At 45.7% G+C, this 15,489-nt stretch overlaps 2 protein-coding genes across 2 annotated transcripts; one reads left to right on the plus strand and one right to left on the minus strand.

Moving 5' to 3' along the window:
* Positions 1 to 995: 995 nt before the first annotated feature.
* Positions 996 to 2,540, plus strand: LOC108437878 (dexamethasone-induced Ras-related protein 1-like). Its single transcript, XM_017715289.2, has 2 exons — positions 996 to 1,369; positions 1,476 to 2,540. The coding sequence occupies exons 1-2, from the start codon at positions 1,099 to 1,101 to the stop codon at positions 2,000 to 2,002; spliced, it is 798 nt and encodes a 265-aa protein (XP_017570778.1). The 5' UTR covers positions 996 to 1,098; the 3' UTR covers positions 2,003 to 2,540.
* A 1,733-nt stretch (positions 2,541 to 4,273) lies between these two features.
* On the minus strand, positions 4,274 to 15,191 carry LOC108437879 (mediator of RNA polymerase II transcription subunit 9-like). The gene is made up of 3 exons (XM_017715290.2): positions 15,174 to 15,191; positions 5,756 to 6,075; positions 4,274 to 4,981 (listed from the first exon to the last, which is right to left on the minus strand). Exons 1-3 carry the CDS (start codon positions 15,174 to 15,176, stop codon positions 4,762 to 4,764), a joined length of 543 nt encoding a protein of 180 aa, XP_017570779.2. The 5' UTR covers positions 15,177 to 15,191; the 3' UTR covers positions 4,274 to 4,761.
* Between the last annotated feature and the right edge of the window lie 298 nt (positions 15,192 to 15,489).

Genomic DNA, 15,489 nt, shown 5'->3' on the forward strand with positions numbered 1-15,489 from the left:
AGCTGGTTCTATACTTTGAATCCAATGTGAACATTAGCATGGGCTTCAAACACATCTGCAGCACCCTGGTGTCAATGCTGTACGTTTGCTGAGTGTTTGAGGTGATGCGCCCTCTAGCGGATGGAAAATGGTGCTGCATCACTTTCCCACGCAATAGCTGAACCTGCTCATCAGCATCAGCTGAAGCTGAACGTGTGCAGAGCCAGAGCGCAGAGGTTTGGCTCAGTGTGAAAAAGACAAACACTTGCAGGTTCACTGGTGGGCTTGGACAGCAAATAAAAAGGCTGTATTTATGGTGACGCCTGGTTCCCATCACCACCACTGTGAAGAAATCTTTCTCTACAACGTGCCAGTTAACGTCATTGAATTTGTACTTCAGAATTCACACTGAGTGACTTTGTTTATATCGCAACGACGGAATTCTGCAAAAAAAATCAAATGAATTTTAAAAATGGAAAAAATATTGGTGGACTTCCCCTTCAAGCAGGTCACTGCAAAGACTGTGGAAGGGATATAAGGGACGCTTATGCGCCCTTTGGCGTTTAAAACAAACAAATGTGCGTCCCAAACCACACAGGCCCATTACTTCACCTAATGGCACTGCACTGTTTCTGCAGACTAATGGCCTAGCATGTGGTTTGGGCCACAGCAATGAACATTTCACCCTGCTCTGCTTCACTGTACATCGCTGCATTAAGCCTAATAACATCTAACTGACCCTTGGCTCCAAACATTGCTTTTCAGGTGTCAGACCTGCACGCACACCAGCCGAGTGGAACAAGGCTGACGCACAGAGCCAAACCTGACAGGCGCTGATTTCTGTTACCCACCCGTATTCAGGCACCCTCCGCCCCTACACTAGAACTGGCTCCGCTCACAGCCAGAGGGGCGCTCTGACGGAAAACGGGTGGGGAAAATAATAAATAACGCCTGCAATCGCGCAACGGATGACGCGCAGTGGAGGAGTGGACGGACTCCGCTATAAAAGCGCATGGGCTTCAGTGGGGCTCTCAGACAAGCCACCGGAGCTCCATCGACAAGAGACCCTCACACACTCGGAGGACACACACTCCTACCTGTGGATTTCCATCCGCTACCATGATTAAGAAAATGTCACCGCCCGAGAACGAGTTCGACATCCCGGCCAAGAACTGCCACAGGATGGTCATCCTGGGCTCCACCAAGGTTGGCAAGACGGCGATCGTTTCCCGGTTCCTGAACGAGCGCTTCGACGACCAGTACACGCCGACCATCGAGGACTTCCACAGGAAATTCTACAGCATCCGTGGGGACGTTTACCAGCTGGACATTCTGGACACCTCCGGGAATCACCCCTTCCCAGCGATGAGGAGGCTCTCCATCCTGACAGGTGGGTTCAGAGCTGCAGCAGCTGCGCGAGAAGCGCGGCGCACGGCGCGTGTTGCTGTGTTTTTTTAGAGAAGTGCATGACACTAACTTTGTCCTCCTCTCCTCAGGAGACGTGTTCATCCTGGTCTTCAGCCTGGACAACCGCGACTCCTTCCAGGAGGTGCAGCGGCTCAAGAGGCAGATCTTCGAGACCAAGTCGTGCCTGAAGAACAAGACCAAAGAGAACGTGGACGTGCCGCTGGTCATCTGCGGCAACAAGTGCGACCGCGACCTGTGCCGCGAGGTGACGGACGTGGAGATCGAGCAGCTGGTGGCGGGCGGCGAGCCGTGCGCGTACTTCGAGGTGTCGGCCAAGCGCAACACCAACGTGGACCTCATGTTCCACGCGCTCTTCGCCATGGCCAAGCTGCCCGACGAGATGAGCCCGGACCGCCACCGCAAGGTGTCGCTGCAGTACGGCGACGTCCTCCGCCGCAAGTCCCTCCGCCAGAAGAAGTTCAGGGAGGGCGGCGACGCGTACGGCATCGTGGCGCCGTTCGCGCGCAGGCCGAGCGTGCACAGCGACCTCATGTACATTAAAGAGAAAGCGGTGGGCGGGAACCAGGCGACCAAAGACCGCTGCGTGATTTGCTGAGTGAAGGAGCCCCTCCCCCTCTCACACACACACCTACACACACCTTCCTCCACGAGGAGCCGGGGACCCTGCGCGCCAGGAGGCCGCACTGTGCGCGAGGACGCCTGGTCTTCGCCCGGTCCACTGCTGAGGGCGACTCAGCCTCACGAGCGAGAGAGCACGACTCTGGGACTCGAGCCGGACTGTGTCGAGATGTGGCGACGAGTTTTGCTGTAAAAAAGAAAAGAGTAAGACCACCTGGACAGAGGTGTCCGGACTGCTCGCACCTGGACAGAGGTGTCCGTACTGAGGTGTCCGGCTTGCTGCCACCTGGACAGAGGTGTCCGGACTGCTCGCACCTGGACAGAGGTGTCCGGACTGCTCGCACCTGGACAGCTAGATGAGACACTTGAGCACTTGTTTACATTTTGTTATTTGCCCATTTTCTAACAGAACTTGACCGTCTGTGGCTTCATGAACAAAAGATATGAATGTATATTTATTCTTCTATGTCTGCGTTTACTTTTATTAAAAAATGGAAATAAAATTTTTAAAATAAGCTTCATCTCCTTGTGTGGATTTAGACCCAGTCAATCATCACACGCAGCCAAACGGCTCTTTACGGGACCATCACCTCTACTAAAGAACCTCTTATTAAGGGTGTCCCTGCTCTTAAAACTGCGGGTCTTTAGTAAAGAAAATAGTTCTGTATGGAACCGTGAACAATTCAAGAACCCTGGGTTCTTGCATCGTTAGTGGTTCTTCAGGGTGATGGAGAATGTGCGGTGATGGTTCTACACACACTTCTACTGTCATGAAGTCGAGCTCATAACAATGGAACAAGCTTTTTTGGTGCTACACAGTAACCTGTTCATAGATCTATGTAGAACCATCTTCTTTACTAAAGAACCCAAATCTTTCAATCGTGCAGGGATTAAAATAACCACTCCATTCAAATTCCAGCTGAAATGAAATCCAGTTTATTAAAAACCCTTCCGTAAAACAATAATCCATAATTTCACACCGTGGAATCGGGGAAACAGCGGAGCACACGGTCTTCGCTGAAGAGCGGCATAGCGCCACCCACGCTCCTGCCTTGTAATGACGCAAGTCTTTTTTATATAAAACCCATAACAAGTTAAAAACAGAGGAAAACCTCATCCCTCAAACATGCAGAGACATTTACACATTCTAGGCGTTCTCAGGGTTCTCATGGTTCTATACATGGCAGTAAAGAATCCTTAAAGAACTCTTTAAAAAATTAGGTTTCCCTTTTTAAAAGTGCCTGGAAAACTCAGTCCAGATGTAAACAGTCATTCCAAGTGGTCTGACTCGGATTTCTTTACAGTGGCAGTGATGGGAACCAGGGGTCACAATGTGAACAATACAAATACAGCAGTTTATCTACCATCTAACACACACACACGCGCGCACGCGCACACACACACACACACACACACACACACAAACACACACAGGCCACTTTATTAGGTACACCTGTTCAGTTGCTTGTTAACACAAATAGCTAATCAGCCAATCACACGGCCGCAGCTCACTGCATTTAGGCGTGTAGAGGTGGTCAAGACGACTTGCTGAAGTGCAGACCTAGCATCAGAACGGGGAAGAAAGGGGATTTAAGGGGCTTTGAACGTGGCGTGGTTGTTGGTGCCAGACGGGCTGGTCTGAGTATTTCAGAAACTGCTGATCTGCTGGGATTTCTCAAGGCAGCAGGAACTCAAATAACCAACGAAAATCTCTGAGGAACGTTTCCAACACCTTGTTGAAAGTCTGCCATGAAGAATTAAGACAGTTCTGAAGGCAAAAGGGGGTCCAGCCTTTTACTAGCAAGGTACCTAATAAAGTGGCCGGTGAGAGTGTGTGTGTGTGTGTGTGTGTCTGTGTGTGTATATATATATATATATATATATATATATATATATATATATATATATATATATATATATATAATAAACAGTGATGTTCTGGATGTTGGTGTGTGTGTTTACCCATCTCCAAGCCTCTCCTCCTCGAGGAAGTCCAGTATTATATGTAGTTAAAAAGCAGCTCCAGGTTTGACCAATCAGTGCTCAGTAAATTGAGCTCATGATGTAATTGATGATATTAACGAGTCTCTGTGGCGGCTGTGAAGGTGTCCAGGAAAAATATGGACCTGAGAAATTCTTGTTACTGTTTATTGTTTTTCTGTTTATCTGAATTATGAATATGACTTTATTCTAATGTATACTGTGATAAACTCACTGCTGAGGGAAACTGATCAAACATTCGCTCAGACGCCTAAAACTTTCACACAGCGCTGTATATAAATAAATATAAATGTGTGTGTGTGTGTGTGTGTGTGTGTGTGTGTGTGTGTGTGTGTGTGTGTGTTAGATATCAGGTGGCTTATATTGAATCATATCATGTAATAACTTTCTGTGAGGGAGCTTTCAGAGGACATCTGGTTCCCATCACCACCACTGTGAACAGTTCTGACTCGGTAAGCTCCTCTAGAATGGAGCATTTCCCATCAACCCATGCTGAATGTCTTTGTTTGCATCTTAGAAAACCAGTGGAGTTCCCCTTTAAGGACGTAGGCTTGAAAAATGACATGGCAGAATAGTTTTTGATGCACCTTCAGCAGATTCCCTCCATCTGAACGTCCCATCTTATAAAACATAAACATGTCAGTATAAAGTCTGTAACTGTTCCCACATCAGCGCCGTCCTCCGGGTTACGCTCCTCTCTGGAAGCGTCCTTAGGCGTGAGAAAGGCCTCAGTTCTTACGAAGCTTTGGGCACTTCAAACATGCAGAGGCTCTTGTACTTCTTCAGCAGCTGTTTCTTCGTCCGCACTTGTTCTCGCAGCGTCAGAAGCTGCTGCTGCTGCACCGCTGGACTCACGTCAATCCCAGGCATGGAGCTGATCTGGTCTCGGGCTTCCTGAATCTTAGACTTGAGTTTGACCAGCTCCTGGTGCACATCAGCGCTGTCTTTGTCTATGCTGAAAAACATTTCAGACACACATACAGCTTGTTAGGGACACGGATAAACCAACAGCAACAGCTGCTCACGCAGATGTTTGACACGTACGCATGGTTCTTCAAGGGTTCCTTAGTAAAGGCAATAGTTTTATTTAGAACCATGAGTTCTACACAAAACCATTTCGAGCTTAAATGGCTGTTGGACTGGAAGGCGGCTGGAGGCCGGAAGCACGACTTGATCTGTGCCCAAGTGGTTTTTGTTGGAAATGAGACACATGCCCGCGCAGATAAACTACACCACACGACGGGCTTCCGCCTGCAGCGCTGGATGCCGAGGCGGGTAATCCAGGTCCAATCAGTAAAAACCCTGCCCGGGATTTTGTTCCAACTGCTCGACTTCTCTAACTTGATCAAGCCAGCAGCGAAGGTGTTCAGGCGGTTGGAACAAAATCCCGGGCAGGGTTTTTACTGTTTGGACCTGGATTACCCGCCGCTACATTAGTAAACACGACATTGTGGTGGCGTTTATGTGCCTCCGTCTCGTAAATACGATAAATCCGACTTATATACTCGGCTTAAAGGCATCGGCATCATCATCATCATCATCATCATCAGCTACTGCTGCTGCTAACTTCACAGGACTCGGCCACAACAACAAAGCCTGGCTGTGCTAAAGCTAACAGGCTAACAAGCTATCGAGTTCTCCGCACTGAAAGCGGCTTAAACGTGTGAGCGACCACCAAGACAGTAAAACGCGTTAACCTCAACCATCATCATCATCATCAGATCATTACCACTTAATGATGTCGTGAACCACCGGCAGTAGCGAATAATCCTCCTCCAGGTCTCGCTTAGTTTGAACCGCCGCCATCGCTCCTTCCAGCGTCGCATCAGTTGAGCGTCGCTCTTGTGAGACGGTTCGTTTATTCCTGTATCTGGTGGGCCAGGCGGGTAGACTGGGTTGGGTTCCGTTGAATTTAGTGTGATTTTTCTTTCCTGTCTTGTTCAGCGTGTACACTATGACTGCTGCCTCTGTGGATCCGAGACCAAATCCGTGGCTGTGTCTCGAATGGCTCCCTGCTCCCTGCTCCCTACGCAGTGCACGACTCAGATCCTGAAATAAGATCAAGATCAAGAGACCCTTATTAGTCCCACAACGGGGAAATTTCACCTCCGCATTTAACCGGTCCGTGCAGTGAAACACCACATACACACTAGTGAGCACACACACACCAGGGGGCAGTGAGAACACTTGCCCAGAGCGGTGGGCAGCCCAATCCACAGCACCCAGGGTCAGTTGGGGGTTAGGTGTCTTGCTCAAGGACACCTCAGTCATGTACTGTCGGCTCTGGGGATCGAATCAGCGACCTTCTGGTCACAGGGCCAGTTTCCTGACCTCCAGCCCACGACTGGCTCACATAACAGCTCCTTAAACCCAAACAGCACATAACAGATCAAACAACTTGCCCTTTTGGATTCAGCCTTACGTGCACAGCCCCCTACAGGATATATAGTGTACCATTTCGGGGTAGAAGCCACATTTCCTAACTTAGTGTATAGGGAGTCATTTGAGATTCAACCACTGGATCAGTAACGCGAGAGCAGCGCAGTTCAGCGCTGGTTTATGAACTTGTACAAAGATAACTTCTCTTTTTCTAAGAGATAATGACATATTAAACAAAACAAACAAAATCAGACGCAAAATGAGATGAATATGAATATTTGAGACGCTTTACATCCTCTACACAGGTTTTCTGTTAAATGAATGAACTGATTTACGGTAATTCTTTGATCTTTCGGTGACCAGCTTTGTGGTGAAAGTGGGCTAGATCAGCAGCAGATAAGAGCAGAGCCCAGCAACCAGGTACAGTGTCAGGTGCTTAATGAAACACACGGTGCTCATGGATCAGTGCCCTGTAGTGCTCTGAGCAAACACTTGCTAATAGTCTATATGTGGAATGAGGATATATAGGTCAGTTCCAGTGATGTGCTACGGAGCGGTGAAGTTTGCACTGCCATCCATTAGTCGTGATGGGAGTTCACGCTTTTCCCCATGGCAGTTCTGCATCATCTCCAACAGGGAGATGGACGAAGGGCGTACAAGCTGTCCAGTATTTGAGGGGACTGGGCCCACCTCTTTAATTTAGCTTCACATGTGTCACAGATGCTCTTTCTATATCAGCTCTGTTTGGGTAAGATAGAGCAGGGACACCTTTCTGTAGTGATTTCAGCCTCAGCTTCTTTGATTATTGCATGACTAGTGTCGGTCATCTGTCACAGTCAGCTATCATAGTCAATTGAGGTCACCATGCAGATCTAAGCTACAGATCCGGTAGCGGTCCTCTGGCCCAATTTCATGGATAAAGTTTTGATAGGGTTCTAATCAATTATATATATATATATATATATATATATATATATATAGTATGTTAACATATCCTCTATCCATCTGTGCATTTTAATGCACAGTTACTGTTTTTTTTTTTCCTGCTGAAGTTAATATACTGGGAAAAACATAAAATGTGGCCTGTGCAAAAGCTGTCACATTTTATATAATCACTGTTGGAATAAATCTTTGTATTTTGTATTTTTTCTTATTTTTTTTATTTTATTTTTACATCATTTGATCATCAGCTGCCATTGGCATTGCTTTAAAATTTAATTGTAAAAGGGCCAATAGAAATGGTCCAAAACGACATTAGAATAAAATCTTGTTTGGACACGGTCAGTGATATCTTATGCTTTACTTTTTCCAAGATATGAAACTGCACTAAAAATTCCAGAAAAAAACCCCAACATTTGTTCCATGTAGAGGACGTATGAATTTATTTTCACCTAGAAAATCAACAGAGCATGAAGTTTGACCAGACGTATTCCAGCCTTTGCATATGACCGTAACAAAGCAAAAGATTCTACTTCGATGTTTGACCCAAATCTAATGTCTGTATCTATACGTCTTAAAAGTGGGTCGCCAGTAGATTTCTCCAACCCCAACAACCACTCTTAGCCTTACAACTGAAAGACCCCCCAACTTGGCTTCAGCACCACAGTCACACCTCAAGCAGAGTTCATGTTCTTGCTTCTCACACTTTCACAAAAGGAACCTGCAGGGTGACCCAGTTGTGGCTCCACTTCGTTTCGTTTGCCACTACAGTAAAGCAGAACGTGTTCTTGGTTAAAGGCTCCGTTTTTGAGGGAGTCACGGTCTTTAAAACTGTATTTCATAGGCTTTTTCTTTCACAGGCCGATAAGCAGGCCAGCCAACAGCAAACACGGACTCCTCATTGTGGAAACATGCACAAGAGTATCTTTAGAGGTCGCGCAATACAGGCGCTGTCATTTTAGTGACCGACAAGATCAACAATATGGTTTTGTTTGCAGAGGATAAAGTGAACTAATATTTACTCCCTGAAATACGGCAGAAAGCTGCTTCCATAAACAGGGACGACTGTTGTTCCATTAACATTTAATTACAGACAGAATAATTATATGAATCACATCCAAGCATTAAGTTAAGAGACCCTTATTAGTCCCACAACATTTCAGCTCCACATTTAACCCATCTGTGAAGTGGAACACCACATACACACCAGTGAGCACACTTGCCCGGAGTGGTGGGCAGCCCTATCCACAGCACCCGGGGGGCAGTTGGGGGTTAGGTGTCTTGCTCAAGGGCACCTCAATCATGTACTGTCAGCGCTGGGGATCGAACCGGCGACCTTCCGGTCACAGGGCCGGTTCCCTGACCTCCAGCCCACAGCCCATTAGATTTAATCAATTTAGTAGTCCAAAGTCAGACTTATACACAAACCTCCACGCGCAGTAAAACTCCACAGGCCTACTGACGCCACCGGCTGAGCTGCCTAACAACACGCAGCTGCCAATAGATTTCTCACACCCCAACAAGCGTTCTTACCTTTACTAATGTAAGACCCCCTAACGGCTTCCCCACCACATTCAAACCCCAAGCAGAGGGGCAGTGCACTGGCTGTGCACTTATTCACAAAAGGAACCTGCAGGGTGACCCAGTTGTGGCTCCGCTTCGTTTCGTTTGCCACTACAGTAAAGCAGAAACTGTTTTGCTTGGGCCTCTTGGCTGAAGATCAGAGAAAGATGTGCTTTCCAGACGTATTTAATTGCCAGGATGATATAGTTTCATCAACAGCCAAACATTTACTGCTCATAGCTTTATATTATGTTAGTCCGATTGGCTAGATTTAGCCACATTAGTGCATTTGGGTCCATTTCGGTCCACTTGGGTCCAATTCAACCATGAAAGAAAAAATGACTTGAAAAGGTTTGATGTGAAATGGTTATTTGAGGAAAAACGTAGACACATTTCTTTATAGCGTTGATCGCAATGTCTATAACACAAATATAGCCGTTTTACTCACTACCCAGAACAGTGAAGCTCCAAAGTGAACAATGTGCTTTACCCTTCTCTGAGTAGCCTCTTCATGCATTAAAGCAAGTGTCAGACTCCAGTCCTCCTGTGCCTTTAGACTAGCAAGCTGCCTCGTTAAACACACCTGATTCAGCTCATCAGCTAATCAGCAAGGCCTTCATGGGCTGAGTTCAGAGCACTGGATGAGGGTAAGTGCTAATATCCGCAGCACTTTGGCCTGGACGGTCCCCAGTTTGACATGCCTGCATTGAAGGCTTCGGCCGTGTGGTTCCCATCACCAGCCGACTCCAGACATTTCTCTAGAATAGAGCGTTTTACCTCAAACCACTCTGAATGACTGTTTACACCTCAAACAGTTAATTCTGAAGAAACGTTGGTGAAAACCAACATTGACTTCGCCTGTAGCTACAATGCGTGAGAACTAATTAGGCCTGTTTTGATTTCTGCAGTGTTGTGGTGCCGTCGCAGGTCGTGTCAGCAGTCCTCAAGCACATTACAGGTGCCTCAACACAAACAAGCCCTTTGCTCATTCTATGGTGAGAATGACGTGGAGCTACAGTGGACACTCATGGGAAGCTTTCTGTTCAGGACAATGGCCACTGATTGGAGGTCTGGTCGGGTGAATGAGCACTGATTGTTATGCCGTGCGTCTCAGTACATGAAGGTTAAATAAGCAGCTTGAGGTTTGCTACATCGCTTAGCCACCGTGACTGGTTTTCATGCTATTATGCAGCATCTGAGATTTTATACACAGTACTGTGCGAAAGTTTTAGGCCCCCAAGACACATTTTCAGAATCTGTGTAGTTTGTGTTTATTTGCTGAGAAAAGTGTTAATATTCAAATAAACCAAATTTATAGAATATTAATTATTTATTTATTTATATATAATAAACAGTGATGTTCTGGATGTTGGTGTGTTTGTTTCCCCATCTCCAAGCCTCTCCTGGAGGAAGCCCAGTATTATATGTAGTTATAAAGCAGCTCCTGGTTTGACCAATCAGTGCTCAGTATTGAGCTCATGATGTAATTGATGATATTAACGAGTCTCTGTGGCGGCTGTGAAGGTGTCCAGGAAAAATATGGACCTGAGAAATTCTTATTTTTTATTGTTTTTCTGTTTATTTGAATTATGAATACGACTTTATTCTAATGTATATTGTGATAAACTCACTGCTGAGGGAAACTGGTTAAACATTCGCTCAGACGCCTAAAACTTTCACACAGTGCTGTAAATATTGTTCAGGACCTCAGCACACAGCAGCCACTCCAGCTGAAATTAATGAATGTTCTGGAAGTCTGAATCAGCGCTTTTTGGGTTCTGTCTGCTGACACAGTTATGCAATGTGTACGCTGAGCTAGTGACGACTAATAAGCTGTCAACCTGTTAATGATTCCTACTAAAAAGCATCTAAGCTGTAATGAAAGTGGATGTTTTTGGCTGCAGTGCTGTAGATCATCACTGTATTTCCTGAAACAAAAACAGGCCGTTTTAAACGGGTCGACCTAGCCAATCATTTCCTCACCAGGATGGTTCTCAAGGTATTCGTCTGTTAAAGGCTCTTAAAACTGGATTTCATAAACTATTTCTTTTCCCTGACTGACAAGCAGGCCAAGCAACAAACACCGACTCCTCATTGTGGAAACATGCAAAAGAAGAATATCATCAGAGGTCACGGAATACAGGCGCTGTCATTTTAGTGACCGACAAGATCAACAATATGGTTTTGTTTGCAGAGGATAAAGTGAACTAATATTTACTCCCTGAAATACGGCAGAAAGCTGCTTCCATAAACAGGGACGACTGTTGTTCCATTAACATTTAATTATAGACAGAATAATTATATGAATCACATCCAAGCATTAGAGATTTAATTGACTTAATACCGAAAGTCAGACTCCACATGCCTAATGATCAACTGCTAAATCGCCTAGCAACAGACAGCTTCCGTCAGATCAGCGATTATACACACACACACACACACACACACACACACACACACACACCCCTTCTAAGCCGCTTCTCCCTCAGGGTCGAGGTGGGTGCTGGACCCGACCCCAGCGGTCACCCTGGACTGGCGACCTGTCCATCGCTGGGCAGACAGACCCATGCACTCACACCTAAGGGCAATTGAGCATGTCCAATTGGCCTGACTGCATGTCTTTGGACTGTGGGGGGAAACCCACATGGGGAGAACATGCAAACCCCACACAGAGAGGACCCCGGGCGTTTGGCCGGGGAATAAAACCCAGGCCCTTCTTGCTGTGAGGCGCCACTGCCCCACTGTGCCGCCGTAGATCAGTGATCAATAAAATAATACAAATAGCCTACTTACCAGTTATCTGAACAGATTTGATACTTCCACTCCTGTCTGATGTGTGTTCTGTGTTCTGTTGTGAGTACAACAGGAGTGAGATTTGACAATCATTGCTTTGTTTTTATTTACATGTATTTACATTTTACACAGCGTCCCAACGTTTTTAGAATTGAGGTTGTACAGTCAAATATTTTAAGAATGTCTGATTTCTGCAACGCTAGGCTGCTTAGGTTTGATGAAAACAAGCAAATATTATTAGACTGATTTTTAAACACATTTTCACTTTACTCTTGCAATTTGCTCAGAAATGAAACAGAAACATAGCCAGCTTTGCTTCTGTGGGGGAAAAGGTTGAGTTTATAGGATCAGTCAGGATAGACGGTGTTCGAGGTGCTTGAGCTGACCTGCTGATCCACTTTGAATTGAAATGCTAGAGGACGCATGTGCACCACTGTTTTGTTCCCCTGCCATAAGCATCGTGAAGTAGGGCCTCAGCTCGAGTGCACGGTCGTGGCTGTGGGAATGCGACGCGTGTGAGTAAACAGTGGTGTGACAGCGCTGTGGACAGTGGCCTCATGGGATGGTGTAGGCAGCACGTCGAAAACAAAAGGTGGGCTTTGTTAACCCACAATAGCAGCACAACAAGTGAGACCGCTGGGCTTAACAGTATTGAACTACAACCATATATGCAGGTGGATCTGGCTCGTCGATGTAAGGAGGCAGGCACGTAATCGGAGCTCATGCTTGGATTTTGCCCTGTGGAAATGCTGTGAGGCGTTTACTCTTGCAAAATGTTCCCAGTTGCATTTGACTGCACAGCATCCGCTTTGAAAAGAGAACATGATTTTAACTGGCTCTGGAAAAATGTTCCCACAGCTTACAGGAATTAATACTTGCCTTGCGTTCCGGCCCTCCTCTGCTAATGGTTGGCCAACACAGGAAGTAAGCGTATTGTGCATGTTCCATGCTGACAAAGCACAGTATAATGTTTAAGCCGTGATGCGCAGAAGCTCAGCGTGGGTTACTCAGTTACATAACCAATAAAGCAGGTGCTTTCATTCAGTTCCTAGGCCTCTGACGAACAGGCTCGACCAGTGCCAAGAAAAAGAGCTGAAGCAGGAGCTCCGTGAGCAGGATTATCAGAGCATGCTTCCCAAGCAAGGTGGTAAAAGAGACAACACTGCACAGTTGGTTGTATTCCTGATTTGATACGTCGATGCAGTGGGGGACCTTCCGAGCCTCTTTGGCCCTCAGAGAAGGCTTAATACATTCAAGCTTCAAATGTTTGTGTTTAATTCAGTTTGGGCTTTAATGTGGATCAGCCTTAGCTTAGACCCAACGTACTACAAGAATTCCACAGGGGCGCTGACAGAATTGAGCTTGATTGTACAGCCGTTTTATTCCTTTATTCATTTCGACTGGGTTTTGACATGTATGGCCCAAATAAAAGCTTCAGCTCAAAGAGTTAGTTTGCTGCTGGTTAGATTGGCTTAAGAAATTACTAAAGCTTGAGAGGAAGACCATGTCTGAAGGCCAACTTCCTTCAGATCCAATGTCCTCTAACTTTCCATCACAGCTTGCCGTTCCTGAATTTACTCAATATGGGGTCTGGCTTTCCAGCTCAAGAAGCCATGCAGACGTTCTGTCTACTCCTACAGCCATATAGTCTCTTCTCATACTCCAGTGATGTTTCAAAGGGGGCTTTATTCTAAAATGCTTTCACAAAAGGGCCACGTTTGGATCTAATGTGGCAGACTAAGCCACTAGAAGCTTAAGCAACAGCAGCTAAGAAACAGCCTCATAGACATCAAACATATTGTTTTACAAATAAAACAAATATAACGAAAGCTTTGACTTTAATGCTGACAGTCTTGTATTCTTTATGCTGGAAAGCTGTGGTGGCCACAGAGAGTAGAAATGCCTTTTCCACCTGTTGTTTAATGAGGAGCATCGAGTTCATCGCCCGGGGGGTCAATGCACTGCAGGATTCAGTGATTACCGCCCGCTAATGTGGTCAAATCAACTCCCGAATGTCTTCGTAATTACTTGAATGAGGTGTTTTATCAGGGATTATGTAGCACTCGTCCACTTAGTGGATATAAATTAATAATACTACTTAAATATGTAATAATATCGAGACTCTCATGAATCAATGAACAAAATGAGCAAAACAAAAATGAAGAAAAACATCACAACCTTTGGATAAAGTGGCAAAATAAATGACAAACAAAACAGACAAAAGCAGAAAAGCAGAAATAAACGGGTGGAAACACCAGAGAGAAACACCAGACATCAGCATCATACCTCAAAACAGGAGTCACCAATCTGCCCGGCCTGCATTACATACAGCACTGCCGCTTTACTGTGTTCATAAGAACTTAAATCTTGTGTACATATTGCAGATTTCTCTTTTTGTTTTAAATTATTAACGTGTTTATTCTTTTACATAAATGGTTGCACCTGTAATAACTGCAGTTTCCCTCTGGGATCAATAAAGATTCCGTGTGCCTGCAGATCTTCATTCCAGTCAAGCAGGAGCACATCTAGTCGCACTTGTTGAATCAGTTAGTCTCACTCTAAGCAGCTGATTAGTTATGTGAGGCATGTTGCTGCTCGGTGGAAGTGAAAACCTGGCTCTTTGTGGGTAAATCACATTGACTCACATTGGCAAGCATCTTCCTCAGAGTCCTGAAGGCTTGGCAGTCTGGGCCTTTTAGAGCTAAACTCTCCCATCTGTCTCTATTGACTTTGGAAACAGTCTAATTAGATCAGAGAAAAGAGCAGATAAAGATAAAGTCATTTCATTCCACCTGTATTAAAGGAAATGGCAAACGAAATGAGGCACTACGTGCAGCAAGGGTCATTTTAACAGATGTCCCAATGAATCGTTTATTATTAATCGTTTATTATTAATTTTATATATTGAAAGTTTTGCATACGGGGTAGCGCTGTCGCCTCACAGCGAGGAGGGCCTGGGTTCGAGTCCCCGGCCGGGTGACCAGGGTCCTCTCTGTGTGGAGTTTGCATGTTCTCCCCGTGTCTGCGTGGGGTTCCTCCGGGTTCTCCGGTTTCCTCCCACAGACCAAAGACATGCAGTCAGGCCTATTGGACGTGCTACACTGCCCCTAGGTGTGAATGTGTGTGTCTGCCTGCCCTGCGATGGACTGGCGACCTGCCCAGGGTGTATCCCGTCTTCCGCCCGATGAGCACTGGGATAGGCTCCAGCACAATCTCCACCCCCCCCTCGTGTTTAATCAGTGTAGCAAGACAGAATGAGGCAGACGCTCGCAGGTGAAAGTAGGATGAGAGGTTTACTGATGAAAACAATTCAAAATCAAAGTCAGAACACAGGTCAGATCCAAAAAAACACAGAACCCACTGGCAAACAATCAGAAAGGGGGTGAGGCAAGAGGCAAGAGGCAAGAGGCAGAACCAGGGCAAAAAGTCAGAACCACAATAACAAACATATGAACACTCAGTAAAAAACCTACCATGCAAGCCTGGACAGGGTCAGCGCTCTGGAGAGCTAGAGCGCTGATTGGAACATGAGCGTGAGGCAGGAGTCATGTGATCCCTCAGGGGGAGACCTCTGAGCTGAAGGGAGTCGTGACATAAATAATGCATTGTTATTTTTAAAGGTGTGTTTGTGGCTCACAATCTAGCATAAATCCAGCTGTTAACTGTTTATTATTATTATTATTATTATTATTATTATTATTATTATTATTAGATAATGCTTCTGCAGGTTGTCTGAGACTCAGTGAGATAACATGCACCATCTGTGTCAATGAAATAGACATTATATGG

The sequence above is a fragment of the Pygocentrus nattereri genome, chromosome 14, assembly GCF_015220715.1.
Source record: "Pygocentrus nattereri isolate fPygNat1 chromosome 14, fPygNat1.pri, whole genome shotgun sequence".
Classification (NCBI taxonomy): Eukaryota; Metazoa; Chordata; class Actinopteri; order Characiformes; family Serrasalmidae; genus Pygocentrus; species Pygocentrus nattereri.